Consider the following 24,413-nt stretch of genomic DNA (forward strand, 5'->3'; position numbering starts at 1 on the left):
TCAAAGGCACTCAAATCACAACTAAAAAAGAAAAAAAAGGAAAACCCATTTATTCCTTGGAGTCAGTGTAGCAGCTCCCACCTGACTTCACCTCAAACGCCCCTGAGCTCACTCAAACTGATGGTGTTTCTGGAAGATTCTACCATGTGTTGCCACATGAGGACAGAACTCTATGAGTCCAAGAGAGTTCAGGGAATGGTTTTGGATTCATCTGTTCCAAAGCGGACCTAATTTCACTCACTTATTTACTTATGAAAACAGTCTGTGTTTTGGGCTGAAGGGACGGAGGACAGTAGCGCCCATCAGGGAAGGTGGAAATGGAAAGTGAAGGAAAATGTATCCCATGAAGGTGGACCAGAGCTGCCGCTGTAGGAACGTATGAACCAGGCGTGCTGTGGGGGATGAACCCTCAAGTCACAGGGATGAGGAAGGAGGGGCAAGACCAGGATGTCCAGCAATGCAGGAGGGAAAGCACCACAGGTCATGAAGGACCAGTCCCGGACAGGGAGCAGCCCAGACATGTCCTGCACCTGAACCATGCTCCCCCTCGATGTTGTCAGCAGACAGATCAGCGAGGGTGAGCTGCAGGCTTTCCTCCAGATCCCTCTGGGCACCTGGAATGCATGCCCACGCTCTGCCACATGGAATGGTGGCTTTGTTCCCCCTCACGTTTAGCTCCTGGCTGTGTCTGGGGTCCTTCTCTGGCTGTGCTGTGCCTCTAGCAGCAGAATCCCGAGGACCACCAGGATCAAGACAGCCACGCCCAGGCGGGTCAGATTCTCCACCGTGTAATCTCTGGGATCCAAGGCTAGGAATGAGGACCGAGATGTTGCAGAGGTCAGAGAGGACCCAAATCACCCAGGATCCTGCATGTCCAACACGGGACCTGCTTCCCCAGACAGGACACCCCCTCCATACCAGCACCATCAGTGGAAATTTCTCCTACTCACCACTGCTGGGGTCTGAGTTGTTTTGGGGTGGGCTCACGGTGCCAGCTGCTTCTGCAGGGAAGATGGAAGCAGATGGAAGGAGCTGGAGACCCTCGTCCAACCTGTCATCTGCTCTGTGTCTCTATCCCTCAGTCTGTCACTATGTGGTTTTTGTACAGTTCCTGAACTAGCCCTTCTCTGCACTAGGGGCTTTCCTCTGCTCTCCTCACTGGATTCCTTCAGCCTCCTTGTTCTCTTTGATTTCAGACTCTGCTTCTGAGTCACTTGGGATAGATTCTGGCTGTGCCCCACCAGCTCAGGGTTGCAGGGAAAAATGGCCTCCCAGCACAGAAATCATCATGTCCTCACATGTTCTCTGCTCAGTCTGGGACACAAGACCTCCTGGGCTCATGTCCCTGTAGATGACAGTTCCCACTTATTCAGTAGCCGAGGTCCCAGCAGCATCCATGGATGAGGGGCTGGAGCAGGGGCTCCTGACTCTCAGGAGCACAGAGGGGATGATGTCTGGGGTGGGGTTCCTGTCGCTCCATGTCAACCAGCTCCCTTCCTTCAGGGTCTGCACTTTATTCTATACCTACAGTATTCCTCCTTGGATGTGTTCATTAATTCATTCTTCATTTACTTACAGATACCCACAGTGCCAGACACACACACACAGAGATCTGTGTGCGCACATCTACAACAGACATATAAATATGTATCCACGAAAGGTGATGGTCAGGCACCGGGTCATAGGAACACCGTTATTGCTCACATGCAGTGTGGATGGAGATGGGAAGAAGAGCTACATAAGTAAATAAACCAACCAACCGATAAACAAACAAATAAGATAAATGAGATTCATTGAAAACGTGCTAAGACCGGGGAGTGCCCAGAGCTGGTGCCCCACAAGGACCGTGTGATTCCATCTAACCCCAATGCACACAGGAGAAGAAGGACTGGTTTCTGAGTCTGGCGTCCCTGTCACCTGAGTTCCCTTTGTCCTCATCTGCAGGTGCTGCTCTAGAAGGTGTGAGAAGCAGACACAGGGACACTGGGCCAGCGTCCACACACATTGTAGAGAGGACACCAGTGCACATGGACATAGGGTGCAGCCTCCCTGGGGACTCCTGTGAGCCGGGATTGGTCCCTCCTGGGTCTCATGTGTGCACCGAGGGGCATAGAGATGCCCAGGTGAGCACAGGTGGGAGGCAGTAGAGTGGTGCCCGCAGGTGGGGAGGCTTCTGTGCAGGAGAGTGTCCCGTGGGGCTGACAACACCATCAGATTCTACTATGGAGGGACTGGAGGTGAGTGGGAGGTGCTGTCCACTCACCATCATCCTCACTCACCCCCCACGCAGCTTCTACTCCTTACTCTGCTGAGACTGCAGGATGGGGGACCCCGGGTGCACACTGTGGATCTTCCCAACCTCTCCAGGACAGGACCCTCCTCTGTGCAGCCCCCGTGGCCCCCACATGTGTTACTATGTCAGGCTTTCCTGAGACGTGAGTCCTGAGCTGACAGAGCTCAGACAGGACATTGTCAGGGACCCTCACCTGAGACCAGCAGCTCCAGGGGATCACTGGGCTGTGACAACAGGTAGGGGGAGATTTTGGAAGAGCCATAGCACCTGGGCTGAGGTCACAGGACTCATGGGGAATTCAGCCCGGTGCTGCCCAGCTCGGTACTGTGATCTAAGACGCAGGGGGGGATCGGCTGCCCCCTCCTTGGACAGAAGGAAAGTGTCCACAGGGCTCCGTGACTGACACAGCAGGGTCACATTCTCTCCTGGGGCCACCGTGGGTCCTGGCTGCACTGAGAGGAAGGGTGTGTAGGGCAGCTGTCCTAGATAGAGGAAGGGCAGGTGAGTGGCTGTCCGGCCCTTGCTCTGTGGAGTCGGAGTTTGTCTGTGTCCTCCGAGTCTGTCCCTTCCCATCACCTGTCTCTCTCTGTCTCTCTCTCCCTGGGGACCCCATACACCTGGTCCCGGCCACCATCAGCTGGGGCTCCCCTGGCAGGACCTGAGCAGAGTCTGCAGTCTTGACTGACACCATTAGCCCTCACCTGCGAGGAGGATGTCCAGGGGGTCACTGGGGGTCGACCAATCAGAGGTGAGGGTGTGTCCACCGTAGCACATATACCGGCCTCCATGAGAGGTCTCACAGGGCCCAGGGGGAAGTCTGCCACAGACAACCCAGCCTGGGGCTGCCGGCCAGCCTGCTGGGGAGGGTCAGGTGCCCCCTTTTTGGACAGAGCGAATCTGTCGTAGCTGATATCAGAGTGACACTGGAGGGTCAGGCTCTGTCCAGAGGTCACGACAGGGCCCTGTTGAGTCAGCAGGGAGGGCTTTCCTGACATACCTGGGAGAGACATGCCGTGGATGGCAGGGACGGAATGTCCCCAAACATCCCTTCTCTGGTCTTGACCCCCAGATCTCACTGTCCATCACCCTCCGTGACTCTGACCTGTGAGTCCCCATGGTCCCCTCACCCACCCTCCCGTTGGGTCCACCCTGGGAGCAGAGTCCCCATTAACCTGTCTCAAAATGGTGGTGGCTGTTTTTTTAAGGGAGCCTCAAAACCCGGATGGGGCACCAGTCAGACTTTCTCACCTGAGACCAGCAGCTCCAGGGGGCCACTGGGGTCCGACCACACCTGGGGGGTGTTGCTGTAATAGCCATAGCATCTGAACCTCATCTGAGGCTGGGGGTCACAGGGCCCACAGGGAACAGGGCCTGGGTCCCCCCACGGGGGGCTGGCTGGGAGTTCAGGGTCCAGGAGGGCTGGTGCTCTCCTTCCTTCATCAGGACGAACCTGTGGAATCCCATCCGTGAGGCACACTGGAGGGTCACATTCCCTCCTGAGGTCACAACAGGGCTAGGCAGGGCTGAGAGGCTGGCTTGGCCATGAGATCCTAGGAGAGGAGGAGGTGGTGGTGTTAAATGGGGCTCAGACCCCCCACAGTATCCCTAGGCTGGGCTGTGAGAGGAGAAACCTGAGAGCCCACCCCCTTCCTGAGGGCAGAACCTGAGGTGGGACCCTAGGTGGGCTCACACCTGTCACCACCAGCTCCAGGGGGTCACTGTACTCTGACCAGCTGGTGGGACTGAAGTAGCTACAGTGATATCTTCCTGCATATACATTTGTAAGGTATGTGATGGAGAAGTTGGCCTTGTCCCCGGATTCCAGCGGTTTCTGTCTGTCCCAGGTCCCTGAGTATCCTTCTTTATGTAGGAGGTACCCCTGGGCCTCCAGGCTTCCCTGACACCAGATGGTCACAGGTGTCCCCCAGGGCATCACAGAGCCTGGCTCAGCCCAGATGGTGGGTCTGAGGAGGGTCCCTGGAAGGAAACAGAGGCTGTGACTCAGACCTTCCCCACCCCCAGCTCCCAGCTCAACCCCAAACTCCCAGACACTCCCCCTTGTCATCCCAGAGCTACTGTTCTCCATCCCCTGCTGCCTGGTGGGTGACCCCTGTCCCCAGTGAGGACTGGGACCCCTAGGGACAGACTCACCTGCCTGGGCTCGGGTCCTGGCGCCCACACTCAGCCCTGGAAGAGAGTCCTGTGAGAAGTTTGCCCTAAATCTTTGCAGATTCCCTCCTCCTGTGAGCCTCCTGAGCCTGGGGCCTCCAACAGACCAGGGCCTGGATGTGGGGCAGGTCCCTCCCAGGGGTGTCCCCTCCCCTCCTCAGATCTCACCAAGACACAGCAGGGCTGTGAGGGTGGAGGTCATGGTATTTCCTCTCTCTGGTTGCAGCTGGGCAGATGGAGGGCCCACTGTGACCACAGGACAGACAGACACACAGGGTGTGGCCACATGGATACCCGCCTGCCTGTCACAGGGTTGACACATCAGCAGTGCCACAGGAAGAACAGCCTCTCCCCTGAGACCTGCTCTGGTGTCCATGATGGTACAGGGGGTGGACCCTGAAGCTTCCTGAGATGCCCCTTCCAGGTGAGGAGACCAGGGCAGGTCCTTCCCTCCCAGAACCCCCCCATGGGTCTCCTTCATCCCTACAACCCATGGTCCTCACCACAGATATGTCCCCAGACTCAGATACACTGCAGGGGACATGGGCTCCTGCTGTGCTGGGTAGCTCATGTCAGCACAGACACGCATGTGATGTCTCTGAGTGGATCAGGTCGAGGTCACAGTGGCAATGAGCCAAGAGGAGAAATACAGGTAATTAAGGAAGGAAACACGGCCCCTCTCCTGGCCCTGGTGTGTGGCTTCCTTTTTCTCACAGCCTCCAGGACTTCTCTATTTTCCTGTGACATGGTCCACACCCCATTCATGGGCACATGCCTGTGTGAGTCCCTCCTGGCTCCTCGGTGCCCCTTGTTGCAGGGGCAGAGTCGTGCTCCCCACCCTGGGGTCTTGCCTGTAAGCTGTAGGGAACAATACATGGGTGAGCACTCTGATATGGGAGACAGAGCTGATTCTCATGTCATTACTACTCCACTGTCCACTGCCCGGGTGACCATGAGCACAGTGACCTGGTCTGTAGCATGCTGTCCTCAACCCCACTCTCAGTGTGGTTGTGGGGGTCAGTGGGACCTGGAACGTGGATGGGAAGAATCTTGTTAGATTCCTGACCTGATTAAGAGGGGTGTGGTTAAGACGAGGAGGTCCATGTGTCAGATCCCACAGTGAAGGTGGACCAGTGATGCATCTCTCAAGAGACCCCATGAGCTGTTCGCACTCAGAAATGCTACTTATGTTTCTGAAATTATTGACAACAACCTATTTCAGGAAAGAGAAACAAACATTTCTGAAATTCAGGGGACTTCAATAGAACAGAGGCCAAAGCTGAGTGACCACCAGTGCCTGGGGTCAAGTTGGGGGTGGTCAAATTTGATTTCTGCCTCTGTGTGGTCAGGTGGGTGGCCTGGTCTTCACAGGCAGGAAGGACATCCAGTTTCTGGCTGACTGCGGAAGTAGTGACCCTTCCACCTTGTGTGGAGTGAGCACTGACATGTCTATGCCCACTGACCCAGCACAGAGGTCAGCACTGAGCCACGTCCTCTGTGTATGTGTGTGGAATGGTTCCATCGAGTGCACCCCCTGGCCAGTGTGAAATGCCATGAAGGACAGGTTTTTAAAAACTGATTATTTCTTAGAGTTAGTGTAGCAGCTCACCACGAGGCTGTCCCTTCAAACACCCCTGAGTTCCCTCAAGCAGATGGTATTTCTGGAAAACTCTGCCAGCTATCATCAGAAGAGCAGAGAAGAGCTCTATGAGTCCAGAGAGGGTTTAGGGAATGGTCTTCCATTATCTGTTTCCAAGTAGATCCTACTTTTACCCCATCTATTCAGTGATTCAAAACCAGATTTTGTGTCCTATAAGGAACAGAAGTATACTTCAAAGGATGTGGTTAATAAAAATGAAGGAAAATGTGTATATATAGAGAGGTGGACCAGCCTGTGAGGGTGTGCATATGTGTGGGTCCACACCTGCAACCTGAATGCAGTCTCATGTCATGGGAGTGAGAAAGGCAGGGACCGGTCAGGGACAATCAATATCAGTAGAGAAGAACTTACCAGCTTCATGGCACAAAAGTCCTCCACAAGAAATTAAAGAGAGAGCTTCCCTATGACCCTGCCATTGCACTACTGGGTATTGACCCCAAAGATACAGATGTAGTGAAAAGAAGGGCCGTCTGTACTCCAATGTTTATAGCAGCAATGGCCACGGTCACCAAACTGTGGAAAGAACCAAGATGACCTTCAATGGACGAATGGATAAGGAAGATATGGTCCATATACACTATGGAGTCTTATGCCTCCATCAGAAAGGATGAATACCCAAGTTTGTAGCAACATGGATGGGACTGGAAGAGATTATGTTGAGTGAAATAAGTCAAGCAGAGAGAGTCAATTATCATATGGTTTCACTTATTTGTGGAGCATAACAAATAGCATGGAGGACAAGGGGAGCTGGAGAGGAGAAGGGAGTTGAGAGAAATTGGAAGGGGAGGTGAACCATGAGAGACTATGGACTCTGAAAAACAACCTGAGGGTTTTAAAGGGGTGGGGGGTGGGAGGTTGGGGGAACCAGGTGGTGGGTATTGTAGAGGGCATGGATTGCATGAAGTACTGGGTGTGGTGCAAAAACAATGAATACTGTTATGCTGAAAAGAAATAAAAGAAAAAAAGTCCTCTACAAGCAAGACATGTTCTTTCCACACATTTCCTACATGCAAACCATATTTACTTCTCTGGACATTCTCAACACACAGTTCCCTCAGTGTAATGCTCCAGATTTTCTTCCAGAATTTACCCCACTCAGTGGTGAGGATCTACCTTGCTGAATGGTCAGTCTTCTCTATCTTAGATTTCTCTGCTGGCTGCATCTTGGGGTCTTCTCTGACTGCCACGCTTGAAAGAGCAGCACCCGAGAACCATCAGGATCACAGCAGACATGCCCATCTGGATGAGATTCTCCATTGTGTAATCCAGTTTCTGGGTGACTGTGGAAGTAGTGACCCTTCCATCTTGTGTGGAGTGGGCACTGACATGTCTATGCCTACTGACCCAGCCCAGAGGTCAGCACTGAGCCACATCCTCTATGTATGTGTGTGGAATGGTTCCATCCAGTGTACCACCCCCAGTGGTGTCTTGCCCATGTATGAGTGTGTGGCTCCCATGGGAGCCATCCTTGCCAGACACATCCAAGCTCCGGTTCTAAGCAGGAAGATGGATGCCAGGGGGTAATTGGGGCTGTGACCATCTATCTATTCCTTACAGTCCTAAGCTTCAGGACAGCTCTGGGAGCAACTATGTCTGGAACTCAGGGGTGTGGGAAGTGAGTGTCCAATAGGAGGGGACATCAGAGAGTGGCCCCAATGTGATAAGGAGTGCTATGGAAGACTGTGTGCAGAGTCGTCAATCATAGTCCAGTGGAACAGCCAGAATGTGAGAAACTCGTTTTCCTTTAAGCACATGAAATATTGAAAAAGTGAACATTGGATTTTTGAAGCAATAACAGAAGTTATATTATGGAAGAAGATAGAAATTGGAAATGAGAAAAACAAGACAAGATGGCGCGGAAGTAAGAGGAGGCACTGTTTCAACCTGTACCCTAAAGTGAGCTGATTACCTACCAAAGAACTCTGATCCCCCATGAAATCAGCCTCAGATTAGAATTATACTCTTCTGGATCTCAGTGGGGGCAGAAGATGACAATGGGCAGGTAAAGCAGAGTGGGAACATTGGACTGATATTGGAAGATACACAAAAGGGGGAGAGAGCCACCAGAAGTGACCATTGGAAAGTAATACCCCAATACGAGAGTGCCCTGTGACTGGGGACCAGCATTAACTTGGAATCTGTTGAAAGCACTGAAAAAGAGCAAAGGATCATGGGGTGAAATTGTGGGAATCTGGGCGGTTAGGGACAGGGGCTCAAGTCCCCAGAACCAGCACAGCCACCCCTGGTCCTGAGCCAGAGAGAGTGCGGGGAAGAAGCCAGGTCTTGGTCCCTGAGCCACCAATGCTCCCGAGAGCATCTGGGTGGCCGCTCCTGTGAGGGGCAGGGAGCCTCGCCATCCAGGAGAACCACAGCCTTTTGCACTCTCTGCTGCACTACCAGAGTCTGAGTCACGCCCCACACCCCTGCCTGAGAGAGGTGCGTGCAGGCACCATCTGGAGGTCTCTGGGACCCCAGAGAATCTGAGCACTCCCAGCCCCGGCCAGTGGGAGAATCTCAGTGCGCTATCCATGCTTGGGACCCCTCTGGAGGTCTGGAGCTACCCAGACAGCCGCGGTTATCGAGGTTTTGGATACAAGCGGGAGGTCCTGTGACCCCAGAGACTGTGACTGGGAACATGCTCTGCCCGCGGCCGAGGGGGGACTGATGTGCCCTGGAGCACTCAGAGGGGAACAGACTGAGGCTTGTCTCTGAGAGGGAGGTCTGGGGGCACTTTGCTTTCCTCGAAACCTCCAAACCCATCAAGAGCCGCCAAGGGGAGAGAAAACAAATGAATCAAAAATTCCAGAGATCAAAAGCCTGAAAAATCGGTTTCCTCAGAGCCCACCCCCTTGATGGGGGCAGGAGGACTTAACTCAGGGAACACTGCCTGAAAACCCATGCGGCAGGCCCCTCCCTCAGAAGGCCAACCAAAAAAAAAAAAAAAAAAAAGAAAAAAGAAAGAAGACAACCACTACTACTTCATAGATACAGCTTTTATTTTTAATTTGTTCCCACTATTCTGGCTCATTTTTTTATAGATAAATTTTTTTAGAATTATCCAAAAAATCTTTAATAAATAATTTATCATTAATGCTTCTGTGTTTTTTGCACTGTATTTAAATAGTATACCTCATATATAACAGTTCTAAGAGAAGTTTTATTTTAATATTCACTCTTTAATTATTATGTCACATGCATTTTTTATAATCATTTTTTTTAAATTTAGATAAATTTTAAACCTATTTACCATCATAGTGAGAATCCAGTACATCAAACTCTATAATAACCTTTTAAGCAGAACTTTTTGATACATATACCTGTGTTTTTCTTTTGCTTTTCTCTTTTTAATTTAATTTTAGTTTAGTTTAGTTTATTCTTTTTTTATTTTTATTTTTTTAACATTCATGTAGAGTTAAACTTCAAGGTAATCCCCTTTCCCTAATCAATGCACCCCTATAAGTAAACCGGTTTTTAATCCCCCTTTATCTCAGGAAAGTTGAGTCCTTTAACAAAGATATCAAGATACATCCAGGAAGAATCAAAATAACCTTCCTCACCCACACTGAGAATTTATAACCACTCTCCTATCTTTTTCTTCTGCCAGTGTTTCTGTGTATTTGTTTTTGTCCTGGTAGTATATAAATCTTATACTTGGGGTTCTTTTTGACAAGGTTCTTTTTTTGTTTCTTTGTTTTTATATATTTATTTTTTTTCTCTTGTCATCTACTTTTATCAGCCTTTTTGTTTGTCTGTTTTTGTTTGTATACTTCATAAATCTTACCTTGGACCCATTTGCACTGGGCCTTCTCTTTTATTTTATCTTTCTTTTTTTTCCTGTCTCTCTCTCTCTTTTTCTTTTTCTTTCCTTTTTTTTTTCTTTTTTCTTTCTTTTCGGTGGGGACTCTTGATTGCTCAGTAGCATTCCAGGGTGCACCTTGCCTGCACCACGGTCAATACATTCAGCTACATCCGTTCGGACATCTCTCAGCAAAATGACTAGGAGGAGGAATGCCCAACAGAAGAAAAATACAGAGACTGGGCCTTCTGCAACAGAGCTAATGACTATGGACGTAGACAATATGTCAGAAAGGGAATTCAGGCTAACAATTATCCAGACAATAACTAGGTTGGAGAAAGCCATGGATGACAAAATGGAATTGATTAGGGCAGAACTGAAAGGCACCAGGGATGATATTCATAATGTTCTCATTGAGTTCCAATCTAATCTAAATTCTCTAAAAGCTGGGGTAACTGAGACGGAAGATAGAATTAGTAATCTGGAGGAAAAACAAGAAAAAGGATCAGGAGGAAGCCTGGAGAAAACAGCTTAGAAGCCACAGAAACAGAATTAGGGAAATAAATGATGTCATGAAACGTTCCAATGTCAGAATTATTGGAATCCCTGAGGGGGAGGAGAAAGAAAGAAGACTAGAAGATATAGTTGAACAAATTCTCCACAAAAATTTCCCCAATCTCACGAATCGAACCAGCATTCATGTACTGGAGGCAGAACGTTTTGCCCCCAAGATTATAGAATCTAGAAAGACCTCAAGACACCTGATAGTGAGAATGATGAATCATAACTGTAGACAGGAGCTCTTGAATGCAGTTAGGGCAAAGAAATTCCTTACGAACAGAGGAAAGCCCATCAGAATAACGTCAGGCCTGTCCACAGAAACCAGGCAAGCCAGAAAAGGCTGGCAAGCTGAGTTCAGAGCACTAAATGAGAAGAGCATGCAGCCAAGAATACTTTATCCAGCAAGACTGACATTCAAAATGGATGGAGAGATAACGAGCTTCCAAGACCAGCAAGGTTTAAAAGAGTATGTGACCACCAAGATGACACTGCAGGAAATATTAAAGGGGGTTCTTTAAAGGGGAAAAATCCCAATAATATCATCGAACAGAAATATATGGAGACAATCTATAGAAACAAAGACTTCACAGGTAACACAATGTCAATAAAAACGTATCTCTCAAGAATCCCTCTCAGCGTGAATGGCCTGAACGTGCCCATAAAATGACACAGGGCTGCAGATTGGATAAAACGACAGGACCCATCCATATGTTGTCTACAAGAGACCCATTTTGAACCTAAGGATACACCCAGACTGAAAGTGAAGGGATGAAGAAGCATCTTTCATGCCAATGGGCCTCAAAAGAAGGCTGGGGTAGCGATTCTCATATCAGATAAATTAGATTTTAAACTAAAGACTGTAGGCAGAGATACAGAAGGACACTACATCATTCTTAAAGGGACTATCCACCAAGAAGATCCAACAATTGTAAATACTTATGCCCCCAATATGGGAGCAGCCAATTACATAAGAGAACTGTTAATCAAGAGAACGAGTCATATTGATATGAATACATTAATAGTAGGAGATCTTAATATGCCACTCTCGGTAATAGACAGATCATCCAAGCAGAAAATCAATAAAGAAACAAGAACATTGAATGACACATTGGACCAGATGGACCTCATAGATATAAACAGAACATTCCACCCTAAAGCAACAGAATACTCATTCTTCTCAAGTGTACATGGAACCTTCTCCAGAAAAGACCACATACTGGGTCACAAATCAGGACTCAACTGATACCAAAAGACTGAGATTATTCCCTGCATATTCTCAGATCACAATGCTTTGAAACTGGAGCTCAATCACAAGGAAAAGTTTGGAAGGAACTCAAACACCTGGAAGCTAAAGACCACCTTGCTTAAGAATGCTTGGATCAACCAGTAGATCAAAGAAGAACTGAAACAATTCATGGAAACCAATGAGAATGAAGGCACTTCGGCCCAAAACCTATGGGATACAGCAAATGCGGTCCTAAGGGGGAAATACATAGCCATCCAAGCCTCCCTCAAAACAATTGAAAAATCCAGAATAACACCAGCTGTCTCTATACCTTAAAGAACTGGAGAATCAACAACAAATTATGCCAACTCCACACTCAAGAAGGGGAATAATCAAGATTAGAGCAGAGATCACTGAGATAGAAACTAGAGATACAGTAGAATGCATCAATGAAACTAGAAGCTGGTTTTTGGAAAGAATCAATAAGCTCGATAAACCATTGGCCACACTAATCCAAAAGAAAAGAGAGAAGGTCCAAATTTATAAAATCATGAATGAAAAGGGAGAGATCACAACTAACACCAAGGAAATAGAAACAATCATCAGACGTTATTATCAACAGTTAATAAGTGGATATTAAGTTGCCAATAAGTTAAGCAACCTAGATGAAATGGATGCATTCCTGGAAAACTATTAACTTCCAAAATTGAACCAGGAAGAAATTGACAACCTGAATAGACCAATATCTAGTAGCAAGATCGAAGCAGTGATCAAAAACCTCCCAAAAAACAAGAGACCAGGACCTGATGGACTCCCTGGGGAATTCTACCAAGCTTTCAAAGAAGAAATAATACCTATTGTCCTGAAGCTGTTTCAAAAAATTGAAGCAAAAGGAAAACTTCCAGACTCTTTTTATGAAGCCGGCATTACCCTGATCCCCAAACCAGGCAAAGACCCCACCAAAAAGGAGAATTTCAGACCAATATCACTGATGAATATGGATGCTAGGATTCTCAATAAGATCCGAGGAAATAGGATCCAACAGCACATTAAAAAGATTATCCACCATGAGCAAGTGGGATTCATCTCAGGGTTGCAAGAATGGTTCAACATTCACAAATCAATCAATGTGATAGAACAAATTAATAAGAGAAGAGAGAAGAACCACGTGGTCCTCTCAATTGATGCAGAAAAAGCATTTGACAAAATCCAGCATCCATTCCTGATTAAAATGCTTCAAAGTATAGGGATAGAGGGAACATTCCTGAACTTCATAAAATCCAACCATGAAAGACACACAGCAAATATCATCCTCAATGGGAAAAAGCTCACAGCCTTCCCGTTGAGATCAGGAACACGACAAGGATGCGCACTCTCACCACTCTTGTTCAACATAGTATTAGAAGTCCTAGCAACAGCAATCACACAACAAAGAGAAATAAAAGGTATCCAAATTGGCAGTGAAGAAGTCAAACTCTCTCTCTTCGCAGATGACATGATACTTTATATGGAAAACCCAAAAGACTCCACCCCCAAACTACTAGAACTCATACAGTTCTATTCAGTAATGTGGCAGGATACAAAGTCAATGTACAGATATCAGTGGCTTTCTTATACACTAACAATGAAAACACAGAAAGGGAAATTAGAGTATTGATTCCATTTACTAGAGCACCAAGAACCATAAGATACCTGGGAATAAACCCAACCAAAGGGGTAAAGGATCTGTACTCAAGGAACTACAGAACACTCATGAAAGAAATCAAAGAAGACACAAAAAGATGGAAGAGCACTCCATGCTCTTGGATTGGAAGAATAAAGATTGTTAAAATGTCTATACTGCCTAGAGCAATCTATACTTTTAATGCCATTCCGATCAAAATTCCACTGGTATTTTTCAAAGAGCTGGAGCAAATAATCCTAAAATTTGTATGTAATCAGAAGAGACCCCGAATTGTTAAGGAAATGTTGAAAAAGAAAAACAAAACTGGGGGCATTATGGTACCTGATTTCAAGCTTTACTACAAAGCTGTGATCCCCAAGACAGCATGGTACTGGCATAAAAACAGACACATAGACCAGTGGAACATGTAGAGAGCCCAGATATGGACCCTCATCTCTATGGTCAAATAATCTTTGACAAAACAGGAAAAAATATACACTGGAAAAAAGACAGTCTTTTCAATAAATGGTGCTGGGAAAATTGGATAGCTGTATATAGAAGAATGAAACTTGTCCATTCTCTTACACCATACACAAAGATAAACTCAAAATGGAAAAAGACCTCAACGTGAGACAGGAATCCATCAGAATCCTAGAGGAGAACGTAGGCAGTAACCTCTTCGATATCAGCCACAGCAAATTCTTTCAAGATATGTCTCCAAAGGCTGGGGGAGGCCACGGCAAGGCTTGAGACGAGGACCAAACCAGGCCCTGACTCGTGCCTCCTTTAAAGGCTGAATGGCTGAACAAAAGGCTTAGGTCGATGAAGTCGAGTAGCCTTGAGAAAGGGTCTGTGCTATGTGTTGTGCACTCGCCTACGTGACTTCCCACATGTTTGCTAGTCAGATAGAGGCAATTTGGTCGGGGTCAGAAATTCTTGGCTGGTCCTTACTGTCCTTGCACGGGCTATAGACTACACCATTGCAAGACTGTGCTGTGCTTACATAAACTATGTCTTGAGTGGCCTTGAAGTCAGAACATCTGGCGCTAGAAGGTCTGCTATTGGTGCTTGGGAAATAGATAATGGGAAAGCTTGAAGGATTTTCTGTGCATGTTGCAAACTCTTTAGTAATCAGCTAAAAATAGATACTTTCTTATGATTGTTTCTGTTAGCTATATAATGCCTTGCTGCCTTGAATAAAATTGGCACTATTGGACATCCTCCTTGGCGCTCCTCCTGCCCCATCTCTTTGTCTCTTAATTTCTTTTCACCATCCTCTTACCCTCTCGACCCTGGTCAATTTGTCACACCGGCTGTGACAAAAGGCAAAGGAAACAAAAGCGAAAATGAACTTTTGGGACTTCATCAAGATCAAAAGCTTCTGCACAGCAAAGGAAACAGTCAACAAAACAAAAAGGCAACCCACAGAATGGGAGAAGATATTTGCAAATGACAGTACAGACAAAAGGTTGATATCCGGGATCCATAAAGAACTCCTCAAACTCAACACACCCAAAACAGACAATCATATCAAAAAATGGGCAGAAGATATGAACAGACACTTCTCCAATGAAGACATACAAATGGCTATCAGACACATGAAAAAATGTTCATCATCACTAGCCATCAGGGAGATTCAAATTAAAATCACATTGAGATCCCACCTTACACCAGTTAGAATGGCCAAAATTAGCAAGACAGGAAACAACATGTGTTGGAGAGGATGTGGAGAAAGGGGAATCCTCTTACACTGTTGGTGGAAATGCAAGTGCAGCCACTTGGAAATCCAAGTGCAGCCACTTTGGAAAACAGTGTAGAGATTCCTCAAGAAATTAAAAAGAGATCTTCCCTATGACCCTGCAATTGCACTACAGGGTATTTACCCCAAAGATACAGATGTAGTGAAAAGAAGGGCCATCTGTACCCCAATGTTCATAGCAGCAATGGCCACGGTCACCAAACTGTGGAAAGAACCAAGATGCCCTTCAACGGACGAATGGATAAGGAAGATGTGGTCCATATACACTATGGAGTATTATGCCTCCATCAGAAAGGATGCCTCCATCCACCAACTTTTGTATCAATAGGACGGGACTGGACGAGATTATGCTGAGTGAAATAAGTCCAGCAGCGAGAGTCAGTTATCATATGGTTTCGCTTATTTGTGGAGGATAAGAAATAACATGGAGGACATGGGAATATGGAGAGGACCAAGGAGTTGGAGGAAATTGGAGGGGGAAATGAACCACGAGAGACTGTGGACTCTGAAAAACAATCTGAGCGTTTTGTTGGAGTGAGGGGTGGGAGGTTGGGGTAGCCTGGCCGTGGGTATTATGGAGGGTACGTATAGCATGAGCATTGGGTGTGGTGCATAAACAATGAGTTCTGTTACACTGAAAAGAAATTTTAAAAAAAATGTGAACTACTGAAAAATTAGAGCACGTTGAATGTTTGCAGCAATAATGAAGTTATATTATGCAAAGAAGATAGAAATTAGGAAGTGAATTAATTAAATTCTCTGGAGGTAAAAAAATAAAAATAAAAACTAATGTGACTAATCATTACATCTGTGAGAAGCAGCAGCTCAAAGGCTGAACACAAAATTGGAAGAAAATGCTGAGGATGTTTTGTGCGATGCCAGACAGACAGACTGAAAGGAGAACATGTAGATACCCAGGGAACAGGGGACCGGTGGATACTGTGAGTCTGGATAGAGAGCAGCGAGGAGGATGTCAGGCAACAGTCCCAGGGGCCAGTGGTCAGGTGTTGTAAAGAGACACGGACAGAGCAGGAGGCTGCTGGCATGCATGGATGTGTCCCTCAGATCTGTGTCTCCGTGTCTCCCGATAAAGCAAAGGAAGTTGATGGGAGCTTTTGAGCAGAAAAAAAAAGCAGAGAGATTCGGGACATGTGCTTATACGGAATCATGAGTGAGGGATGCCTTACTCGCCCAAGGGAGCTTTAGGTAAAAAGGCAAAGGTAAAAGGGTCGGCAGAGCCCACATCCTCAAGCACAAGGAGACAGGGACCTCGTGTAGCCTTGGGCTTCATCTCTGTGAGGGAGGAGGAGAGCCCCCCAGCAGGTGTGTTCGCAGCTTCTCACCGTTGGGTCCCCTCTTTTACTTGGAATAAGGCAATGTTTTCTTTCTCTTTCTTTTTTTTTTAATCTAGGAAATCAATGAAGTTTTATTTATTTATTTATTTATTATTTAACATTTTTTTAAATATCTGAATTAAATTTTATATTTTTAGTGTTCCAAAATTCATTGTTTATGCACCACACCCATGGCTCCATGCAATACCTGCCTTCCTTAATACCCACCACCAGGCTCCCCCAACCCCACCCTTACAAAACCCTCAGTTTGTTTCTCAGAATCTACAATCTCTCACGGTTCGTCTCCCTCTCCGATTTCCCTCAATTCACTTTTCCTTTTCCTACTCCTTCCTAATGTCCTCCATGTTATTCCTTGTGCCCCACAAGTGAGTGAAACTCTGCTGGTCTCTTCTAGACAGCATGTGGATGGCTCTTATTTTTTTATTCAATCTGATACCTGTAAAGTTTTTCCGGCGAGATAAACACGACACCAAGCAAAGTGGGTGCAAGGCAAGATTTATTAAAGGCGTCTCCGGCGCAGTTTCAGGGCTCAGGAGAAGGGGAGCCAGGAAAGTTGCGCCGGGAGGAGGTGGGCACCCTCGGGCGAGGTTCCAAGACTCTGGAAAGCAGAGTGGGGCAAGTCGTGCCCAAGGCAGGGAGAAGGGGGCTTTTAAGGGGCCTCGAGGGGAGTTCGGGGGTCTTTTGGCAAGTTTCCCCTATTTGGATATTTCGCCTGCTCGTCAGGGTCCCATTGGTTCACGGGAGCCCAGGGTGGGGGTCTCAGATTCCCGCTTGTCAGGGTCCTATTGGTCCCCGGGAGCCCGGGGCCGGGGGTGGGGTTTTCAGATTCCTGCTTGGGTCTTTGTTCTCCTGTCCGAGCTCAGGTTTTGTGGCGGGAACTTACGCCATCTTAAGTAGCCCTTTCTTTCTGCCAGCCCAACAATACCCTGTCTCTTTTGATTAGAGCATTAGGCCCATTTAATTCAGAGTCACTATTAAAATAAGATGTGGTCTATATATACAATGGAATATCACTCAGCCATCAGAAAGGATGAACACCCAACTTTTGTATCAACATGGACAGGACTGGAGGGGATTATGCTGAATGAAATAATTCAAGCGGAGAAAGTCAATGATCATATAGTTTCACTCTTATGTGGAACATAAGGAATAGCATGGAGGACATCGAGAGAAGGAAGGGGAAAATGAAGGGGGTAAATCAGAGGGGGAATGAATCATGAGGACTCTGAGAAACAAACTGAGGTTTTTAGAGGGGAAGGTGGGAATGGGTAAGCCTGGTGTTGGGTGTTCAGGATGGCACCGGTTGCAGGGAGCACTGGGTGTTGTATGCAAACAATGAATCATGGAACTCTGCATTAGAAACTAATGATGTACTGTGTGGTGACTAAATAACAAAAAATCTGCGTAAGATTATCAGATTTACAAATCTATTCCTAAGATGTGTGAGTGCACAAAATCAATTTTTACGCTAAATGCTTGCTCAAATGTATACAATTATGAAGTGTTTCATAACTTACCTTACATAAACATGCAAGGAAACAGGCAGAAGCCACAATGACAACTGCCACTTCCCAACGGCACTCGGGGGAAGAACGAGGCACAAACAAGTCCGCTTCCAGAGAGTGGGAGCAGGGGTCGGCAGGTGCGGAGACTGCAACCCAGAACAACACCTCAGTCCCGTCTTTGTTAGATACGAGATAACAATCAACAAAGGAGGAAGCAGATTATAGATAAACCAGATATGCCTGACCAAGCAGGATGGGGTTAGTGGTTGAGTAAAGGCATTTGGAGGAATCATCTAATTAACTACAGGTGATCTCTGGAGAAGGGGAGAAAACGGAAGTACCGCCCTGAGCAGGCGGGCGACCCCAGCTGCTCCACTGCAAGGACGTGTATCATCCTTTCCAAGGCACGCCTGCTGGTCCATGATCAAGCATGTGTGGTCAGTACCTTGTTCTGAGGGACGGTTACACACAACTTTATCTTCATTCGTACATTCATTTACTTATTTATTTTAAAGATGTTATTTGTTTATTTTTGAGAGAGAGACAGAGAGCGAACACAAACGGGAAGGAGGGACAGAGGGTGAAGCAGATTCCCCACTCAGCAGGCATCCCGCAACACAGGACTCCATCCCAGGACCCTGGGATCATGACCTGAGCCCAAGGCAGGTGCCGCACAGAAAGAAACTCTAAGGCGCTCAAATCACAACTAAAAAAAAAAAAAAAAAAAAGGAAAATCCATTTATTCCTTGGAGTCAGTGTAGCAGCTCCTACCTGACTTCACCTCAAACACCCCTGAGCTCACTCAAACTGATGGTGTTTCTGGAAGATTCCACCAGGTGTTGCCGCATGAGGACAGAAGAGCTCTGTGAGTCCAGAGAGGGTTCAGGGAATGGTTTTGGATTCATCTGTTCCAACGTGGACCTGATTTTCACCCACTTATTTACTTATGAAAACAGAGTCTGTGTTTTCGGCTGAGGGATGGAGGGCAGTAGTGGACATCAGGGAAGGTGGAAATGGAAAGTGAAGGAAAATGTATCCCACGAAGGTGGACCAGAGCTGCCGCTGTAGGAAGGTATGAACCAGTCCTGCCTTGTGGTACGAACCCTCAACTCACAGGGATGAGGAAGGAGGGGCAAGACCAGGATGTCCAACAATGCAGGAGGGAAAGCACCACAGGTCAAGGGGGACGAGTCCTGGACAGGGAGCAGCCCAGGTGCACCTCCTGCACCTGAACCATGCTCCCCCTCGATGTTGTCAGCAGACAAATCAGCGAGGGTGAGCTGCGGGCTTTCCTCCAGATCCCTCTGGGCACCTGGGATTCATGCCCACAGCTCTGCCACAGGGAGTGGTGGCTTTGCTCCGCCTCGTGTTTAGCTCCTGGCTGCATCTGGGGTCCTTCTCTGGCTGTGCTGAGCCTCTAGCAGCAGAATCCCAAGGACCACCAGGATCAAGGCAGCCACGCCCAGGCGGGTCAGATTCTCCACCGTGTAATCTCTGGGGTCCGAGGCTAGGAATGAGGACAGAGAGGTTGCAGAGGTCAGAGAGGACCCAAATCACCCATATCCTGCATGTCCACTCAGGGGACCTGCCTCCCCCGGACAGGACACCCCCTCCACACCAGAACCATCACTGAGAATTTCTCCTACTCACCACTGCTGGGGTCTGAGTTGTTTTGGGGTGGGCTCACGGGGCCAGTGGCTTCTGCAGGGAAGATGGAAGCAGAAGGAAGGAGCTGGAGACCCCTGTCCCGCCTGTCCTCTGCTCTGTGTCTCTATCCTCAGCCTGTCACTATGTGGTTTTTGTACAGTTTCTGAAGTAGCCCTTCTCTGCACTAGAGGGCTTTCCTCTGCTCTCCTCACTGGATTCCTTCAGCCTCCTTGTTCTCTTTGATTTCAGACTCTGCTTCTGAGTCACTTGGGATAGATTCTGGCTGTGCCCCACCAGCTCAGGGTTGCAGAGAAAAATGGCCTCCCAGCACAGAAATCATCATGTCCTCACATGTTCTCTGTTCTGTCTGGGACACAAGACCTCCTGGGCTCATGTCCCTGCAGATGACAGTTCCCACTTATTCAGTAGCTGAGGTCCCAGCAGCATCCATGGACAAGGGGCTGGAGCCAAGGGCTCCTGACTGTCAGGAGCACAGAGGGGATGATGTCTGGGGCTGGGTCCCTGTCCCTCCATGTCAACCAGCTCCCTTCCTTCAGGGTCAGCACTTTATTCTATACCTACAGTATTCCTCCTTGGTTATGTTCATTAATTCATTCTTCAAATACTTACAGATACCACAGTGCTAGACACACACACACACACACTCACTCACAGAGAGAGAGAGAGGGAGAGAGATCTGTGTGCGCACATCTACAACAGACATATAAATATGTATCCACGAAAGGTGATGGTCAGGCACTGGGTCATAGGAACACCGTTATTGCTCACATGCAGTGTGGATAGAGATGGGAAGAAGAGCTACATAAGTAAATAAACCAACCAACCAATAAACAAACAAAAAAGATAAATGAGACTCATTGAAAATGTGCTGAGACCCAGGAGTGCCCAGAGCTTGTGCCCCACAAGGACCCTGTGAATCCAGTCTAACCCAATGCACACAGGAGAAGGAGGATGGTTTCTGAGTCTGGCGTCCCTGTCACCTGAGTTCCCTTTGTCCTCATCTGCAGGTGCTGCTCTAGAAGGTGTGAGAAGCAGACACAGGGACACTGGATCAGTGTCCACACACAGTGCAGAGTGGTCACCAGGCTGCATATGGACATGGGGTGCAGCCTCCCTGGAGACTCCTGTGAGCCTGGATCGACACTCCCAGGTCTCAGGTGCTCACCAAGGAGCATGGAGTCCCCCAGATGAGCATGGGGGCAGCCGAGCGGTGTCTGCAGGTGCGGAGGCTTCTGTCCTGGACACAGTACTGTGGGGCTGACACCACGGATTGGATTCAGCTATGGAGGGACAGGAGGCGAGTGGGAGGCGCTGTCCACTCACCATCATCCTCACTCACCCCCCATGCAGCCCCTACTCCTTACTCTGCTGAGACTGCAGGATGGGGGACACCGGGTGCACACTGTGGATCTTCCCAACATCTCCAGGGCAGGACCCTCCTCTGTGGAGACCCCATGAACCCCATGTTTGTTATCATGTCAGGCTTTCCTGAGACGTGGGTCCTGAGCTGACAGAGCTCAGACAGGACAGGGTCAGGGCCACTCACCTGAGACCAGCAGCTCCAGGGGGTCACTGGGCTGTGACAACAGGTAGGGGGAGGTCCTGGCAGAGGCGTAGCACCTGTAGGTCCCCTCATGGGCTGAGGTCACAGGACTCATGGAGAATTCAGCCCGGTGCTGCCCAGCTCGGTACTGTGATCTTAGACGCAGCAGGGGATTGGCTGCCCCCTCCTTGGACAGAAGGAAATTGTCCACAGAGCTCCGTGACTGACACAGCAGGGTCACATTCTCTCCTGGGGCCACGGTAGGTCCTGGTTGCACCAAGAGGGAGGGTGTGAAAGGCAGTTGTCCTAGAGAGAGGAAGGGCAGGTGAGGGGCTGTCCAATCCTTGTTCTGAAGTGCGTCTGTCTGTGTCCTCCAAGTCTGTGCCATCCCATCCCCTGTCTCTCTCTGTCTCTCCCTCCCTGGGGACCCTACACCCTTGGTCCTGGCCACCACCACTTGGGGATCCCCTGGTAGAACCTGTGCAGAATCTGGGGTCCTGACCGTGAGACCTCACCTGCGAGCAGGATGTCCAGGGGGTCACTGGGGGCCGACCACTCGGAGGAGAGAGTGTGACCACCGTAGCATGTGTACCAGCCCCCGTAGGAGGGTCTCACAGGGCCCAGGGGGAAGTCTGCCCCAGAGAGCCCAGCCTGGGGCTGCCGGCCAAGCTGCCGGGGAGGGTCAGGTGCCCCCTCCTTGGACAGAGCGAATCTGTCGTAGCCAACATCAGAGTGACACTGGAGGGTCAGGCTCTGTCCAGAGGTCACAACAGGGCCCTGCTGGGTCAGGAGGGAGGGCTTCCCCGACACACCTGGGAGAGACCAGCCGTGGATAGCAGGGGCTGAGTCTCCCCAAGCCTCCCCTTCTCCTGTTCTGACCCCCGGGTCTCACTGTCCGTCAACCTCCGTGACTGACCTGTGAGTCCCCGTGGTCCCCTCACACACCCTCTCATTGTGGCTCCCCGGGAGCAGAGTCCCTGTTAACTGTCTGGCTCCTCAAAACACATATGGGGCAACAGTCAGACTTTCTTACCTGAGACCAGCAGCTCCAGGGGGTCACTGGGGTACGACCACACCTGGGGGGTGTTGCTGTAATAGCCATAACATCTGAATCTCCACCTGTGGTTGGGGGTCACGGGGCCCACAGGGAACAGGGCCTGGGTCCCCCCACGGGGGGCTGCCTGGGAGTTCAGGGTCCAGGAGGGCTGGCGCTCTCCTTCCCTCATCAGGATGAACCTGTGGATTCCCATCCATGAGGCACACTGGAGGGTAACGTTCCCTCCTGAGGTCACAACAGGGCTGGGCAGGGCTGAGAGGCTGGGTTTGTCCTGGGATCCTAGGAGAGGAGGAGGGGGTGGTGTTAAATGGGGCTCAGACCCTCACATTATCCCCAGGCTGGGCTGTGTTAGAGAGACCCCTGAGAGTTCCCCCTTCCAGAGGGCAGAGTCTGAATCTGGGACCCTGAGTGGGCTCGCACCCGTCACCACCACCAGCTCCAGGGGGTCACTGGGCTCTGACCAGCCGGTCTGACTGAGATAGTCACAGCGGTATCTTCCTGCATGTACATCTGTCATGTGTGTGATGAAGAAGTTGGCCTTGTCCCCAGGCTCCAGTGGCTTCTGTGAGTCCCAGTTCCATGAGTCTCCCTCTTTACGCAGGCGGTACTCCTGGGCCTTCAGGCTCCCCTGACACCAGATGGTCACAGGTGTCCCCCAGGGCATCACAGAGCTTGGCTCAGCCCAGATGGTGGGTTTTGGGTGGGTCCCTGGAAGGAAACAGAGGCTGGGACTCAGACCTTCCCCACCCCCAGGTCCCATCTCAGCACCAAACCCCCAGACGTCCCACTCTGTCAGCCCAGGGCTGTTGGTCTCCATCCCCTACTCCCTGGTGGGTGACCCTTGTCCCCAGTGAGGAGGTGGGACTGGGAACCCTGGAGACAGACTCACCTGTCTGCACTTGGGTCCAGGGGCTCACACTCAGCCCTGGAAGAGAGTCCCTGTGAGAGGTTTGCCCCAAATCCTAGCAGATCCCCTCCTCCCCATGAGCCTCCTGTGCCTGGAGTCTCCAAGAGATCATGGCCTGTCTGTGGGGCGTGTCCCTCCCAGACTAGGGTGTCCCCTCCCCTCCTCAGATCTCACCGAGACAGAACAGGGCCGTAAGGGTGGGGGTCATGGTGTCTCCTCTCTCTGGTGCTGGCTCTGCAGACAGAGGGCCCACTGTGACCACAGGACAGACAAACACACAGGGTGTGGCCACACGGAGGCCAGTCCTGCCTGTCACAGGGTTGTCACATCAGCAGCCTCACAGGAAGGGGAACGGCCCCTCCCCAGGCCTAGACTGGCTGTGGTGTCCATGACAGTGCAGCAGGGGGACCCCAAGTCTTCCTGAGATGCCCCATCCAGGTGAGGGGACCAGGGCAGGTCCTTCCCTCCCAGAGCCTTCCCCATGGGTCTCCTTCATCCCCACAACCCTTGGTCCTCACCATGGATGGGTCCCCAGACTCAGAGACGCTGCAGGGGACATGGGCTCCTGCTGTGCTGGGGAGCTCATGTCAGCACAGACATGCATGTGATATCTCTGAATGGTCCAGGTCAAGGTCACGGTGGCAATGAGCCCAGAGGAGAAAAACGGGCAATTAGGGAAGGAAACACGGCCCCTCTCCTGGCCCCAGAGTGTGAGCTTCCTTTTTGTCACAGTCTCCAAGGACTTCTCTCTTTTCCTGTGACATGGTCCACACCCCATTCATGGGCACATGCCTGTGTGAGTCCCTCCTGGCTCCTCAGCACCCCTTGCTGCAGGGACAGAGTCATGCTCCCCACCTGGGGTCTTGCCTGTAAGCTGTAGGGAACAATACGTGGGTGAGTGCTCTGATATGGGAGACAGAGCTGATTCTCATGTCATTACTACTCCAGTGTCCACTGCCTGGGTGACCATGAGCACAGTGACCTGGTCTGTAGCATGCTGTCCTCAACCCCACTCTCAGTGTGGTTGTGGGGGTCAGTGGGACCTGGAATGTGGATGGGATGAATCTTGTTAGATTCCTGACCTGATTAAGAGTGGTGTGGTTAAGACCGAAGAGGTCCATGTGTCAGATCCCACAGTGAAGGTGGACCAGTGATGCACCTCTCAAGAGACCCCATGAGCTGTTTGCACTCAGAAATGCTATTTATGTTTCTGAAATTATTGATAACAGCCTATTTCAGAAAAGAGAAACAA

General features: G+C 49.4%; 1 protein-coding gene across 1 annotated transcript; it reads right to left on the minus strand.

Moving 5' to 3' along the window:
• Positions 1–499: 499 nt before the first annotated feature.
• LOC116861870 (leukocyte immunoglobulin-like receptor subfamily A member 6) lies at positions 500–23,395 on the minus strand. The gene is given in 18 exon segments (XM_032848739.1): positions 500–847; positions 948–995; positions 2,481–2,563; positions 2,565–2,775; positions 2,995–3,090; positions 3,093–3,290; positions 3,542–3,625; positions 3,628–3,843; positions 3,986–4,270; positions 4,445–4,480; positions 4,631–4,764; positions 5,314–5,320; positions 19,362–19,493; positions 21,201–21,503; positions 22,231–22,533; positions 22,675–22,962; positions 23,144–23,179; positions 23,336–23,395. Coding segments are annotated over 18 exon segments (2,670 nt in total). The 5' UTR covers positions 23,370–23,395; the 3' UTR covers positions 500–671.
• Positions 23,396–24,413: the final 1,018 nt, after the last annotated feature.

Source organism: Lontra canadensis, unplaced genomic scaffold (assembly GCF_010015895.1).
Source record: "Lontra canadensis isolate GAN:19392208 unplaced genomic scaffold, GSC_riverotter_1.0 scaffold206, whole genome shotgun sequence".
In the NCBI taxonomy this organism is placed as follows: domain Eukaryota; kingdom Metazoa; phylum Chordata; class Mammalia; order Carnivora; family Mustelidae; genus Lontra; species Lontra canadensis.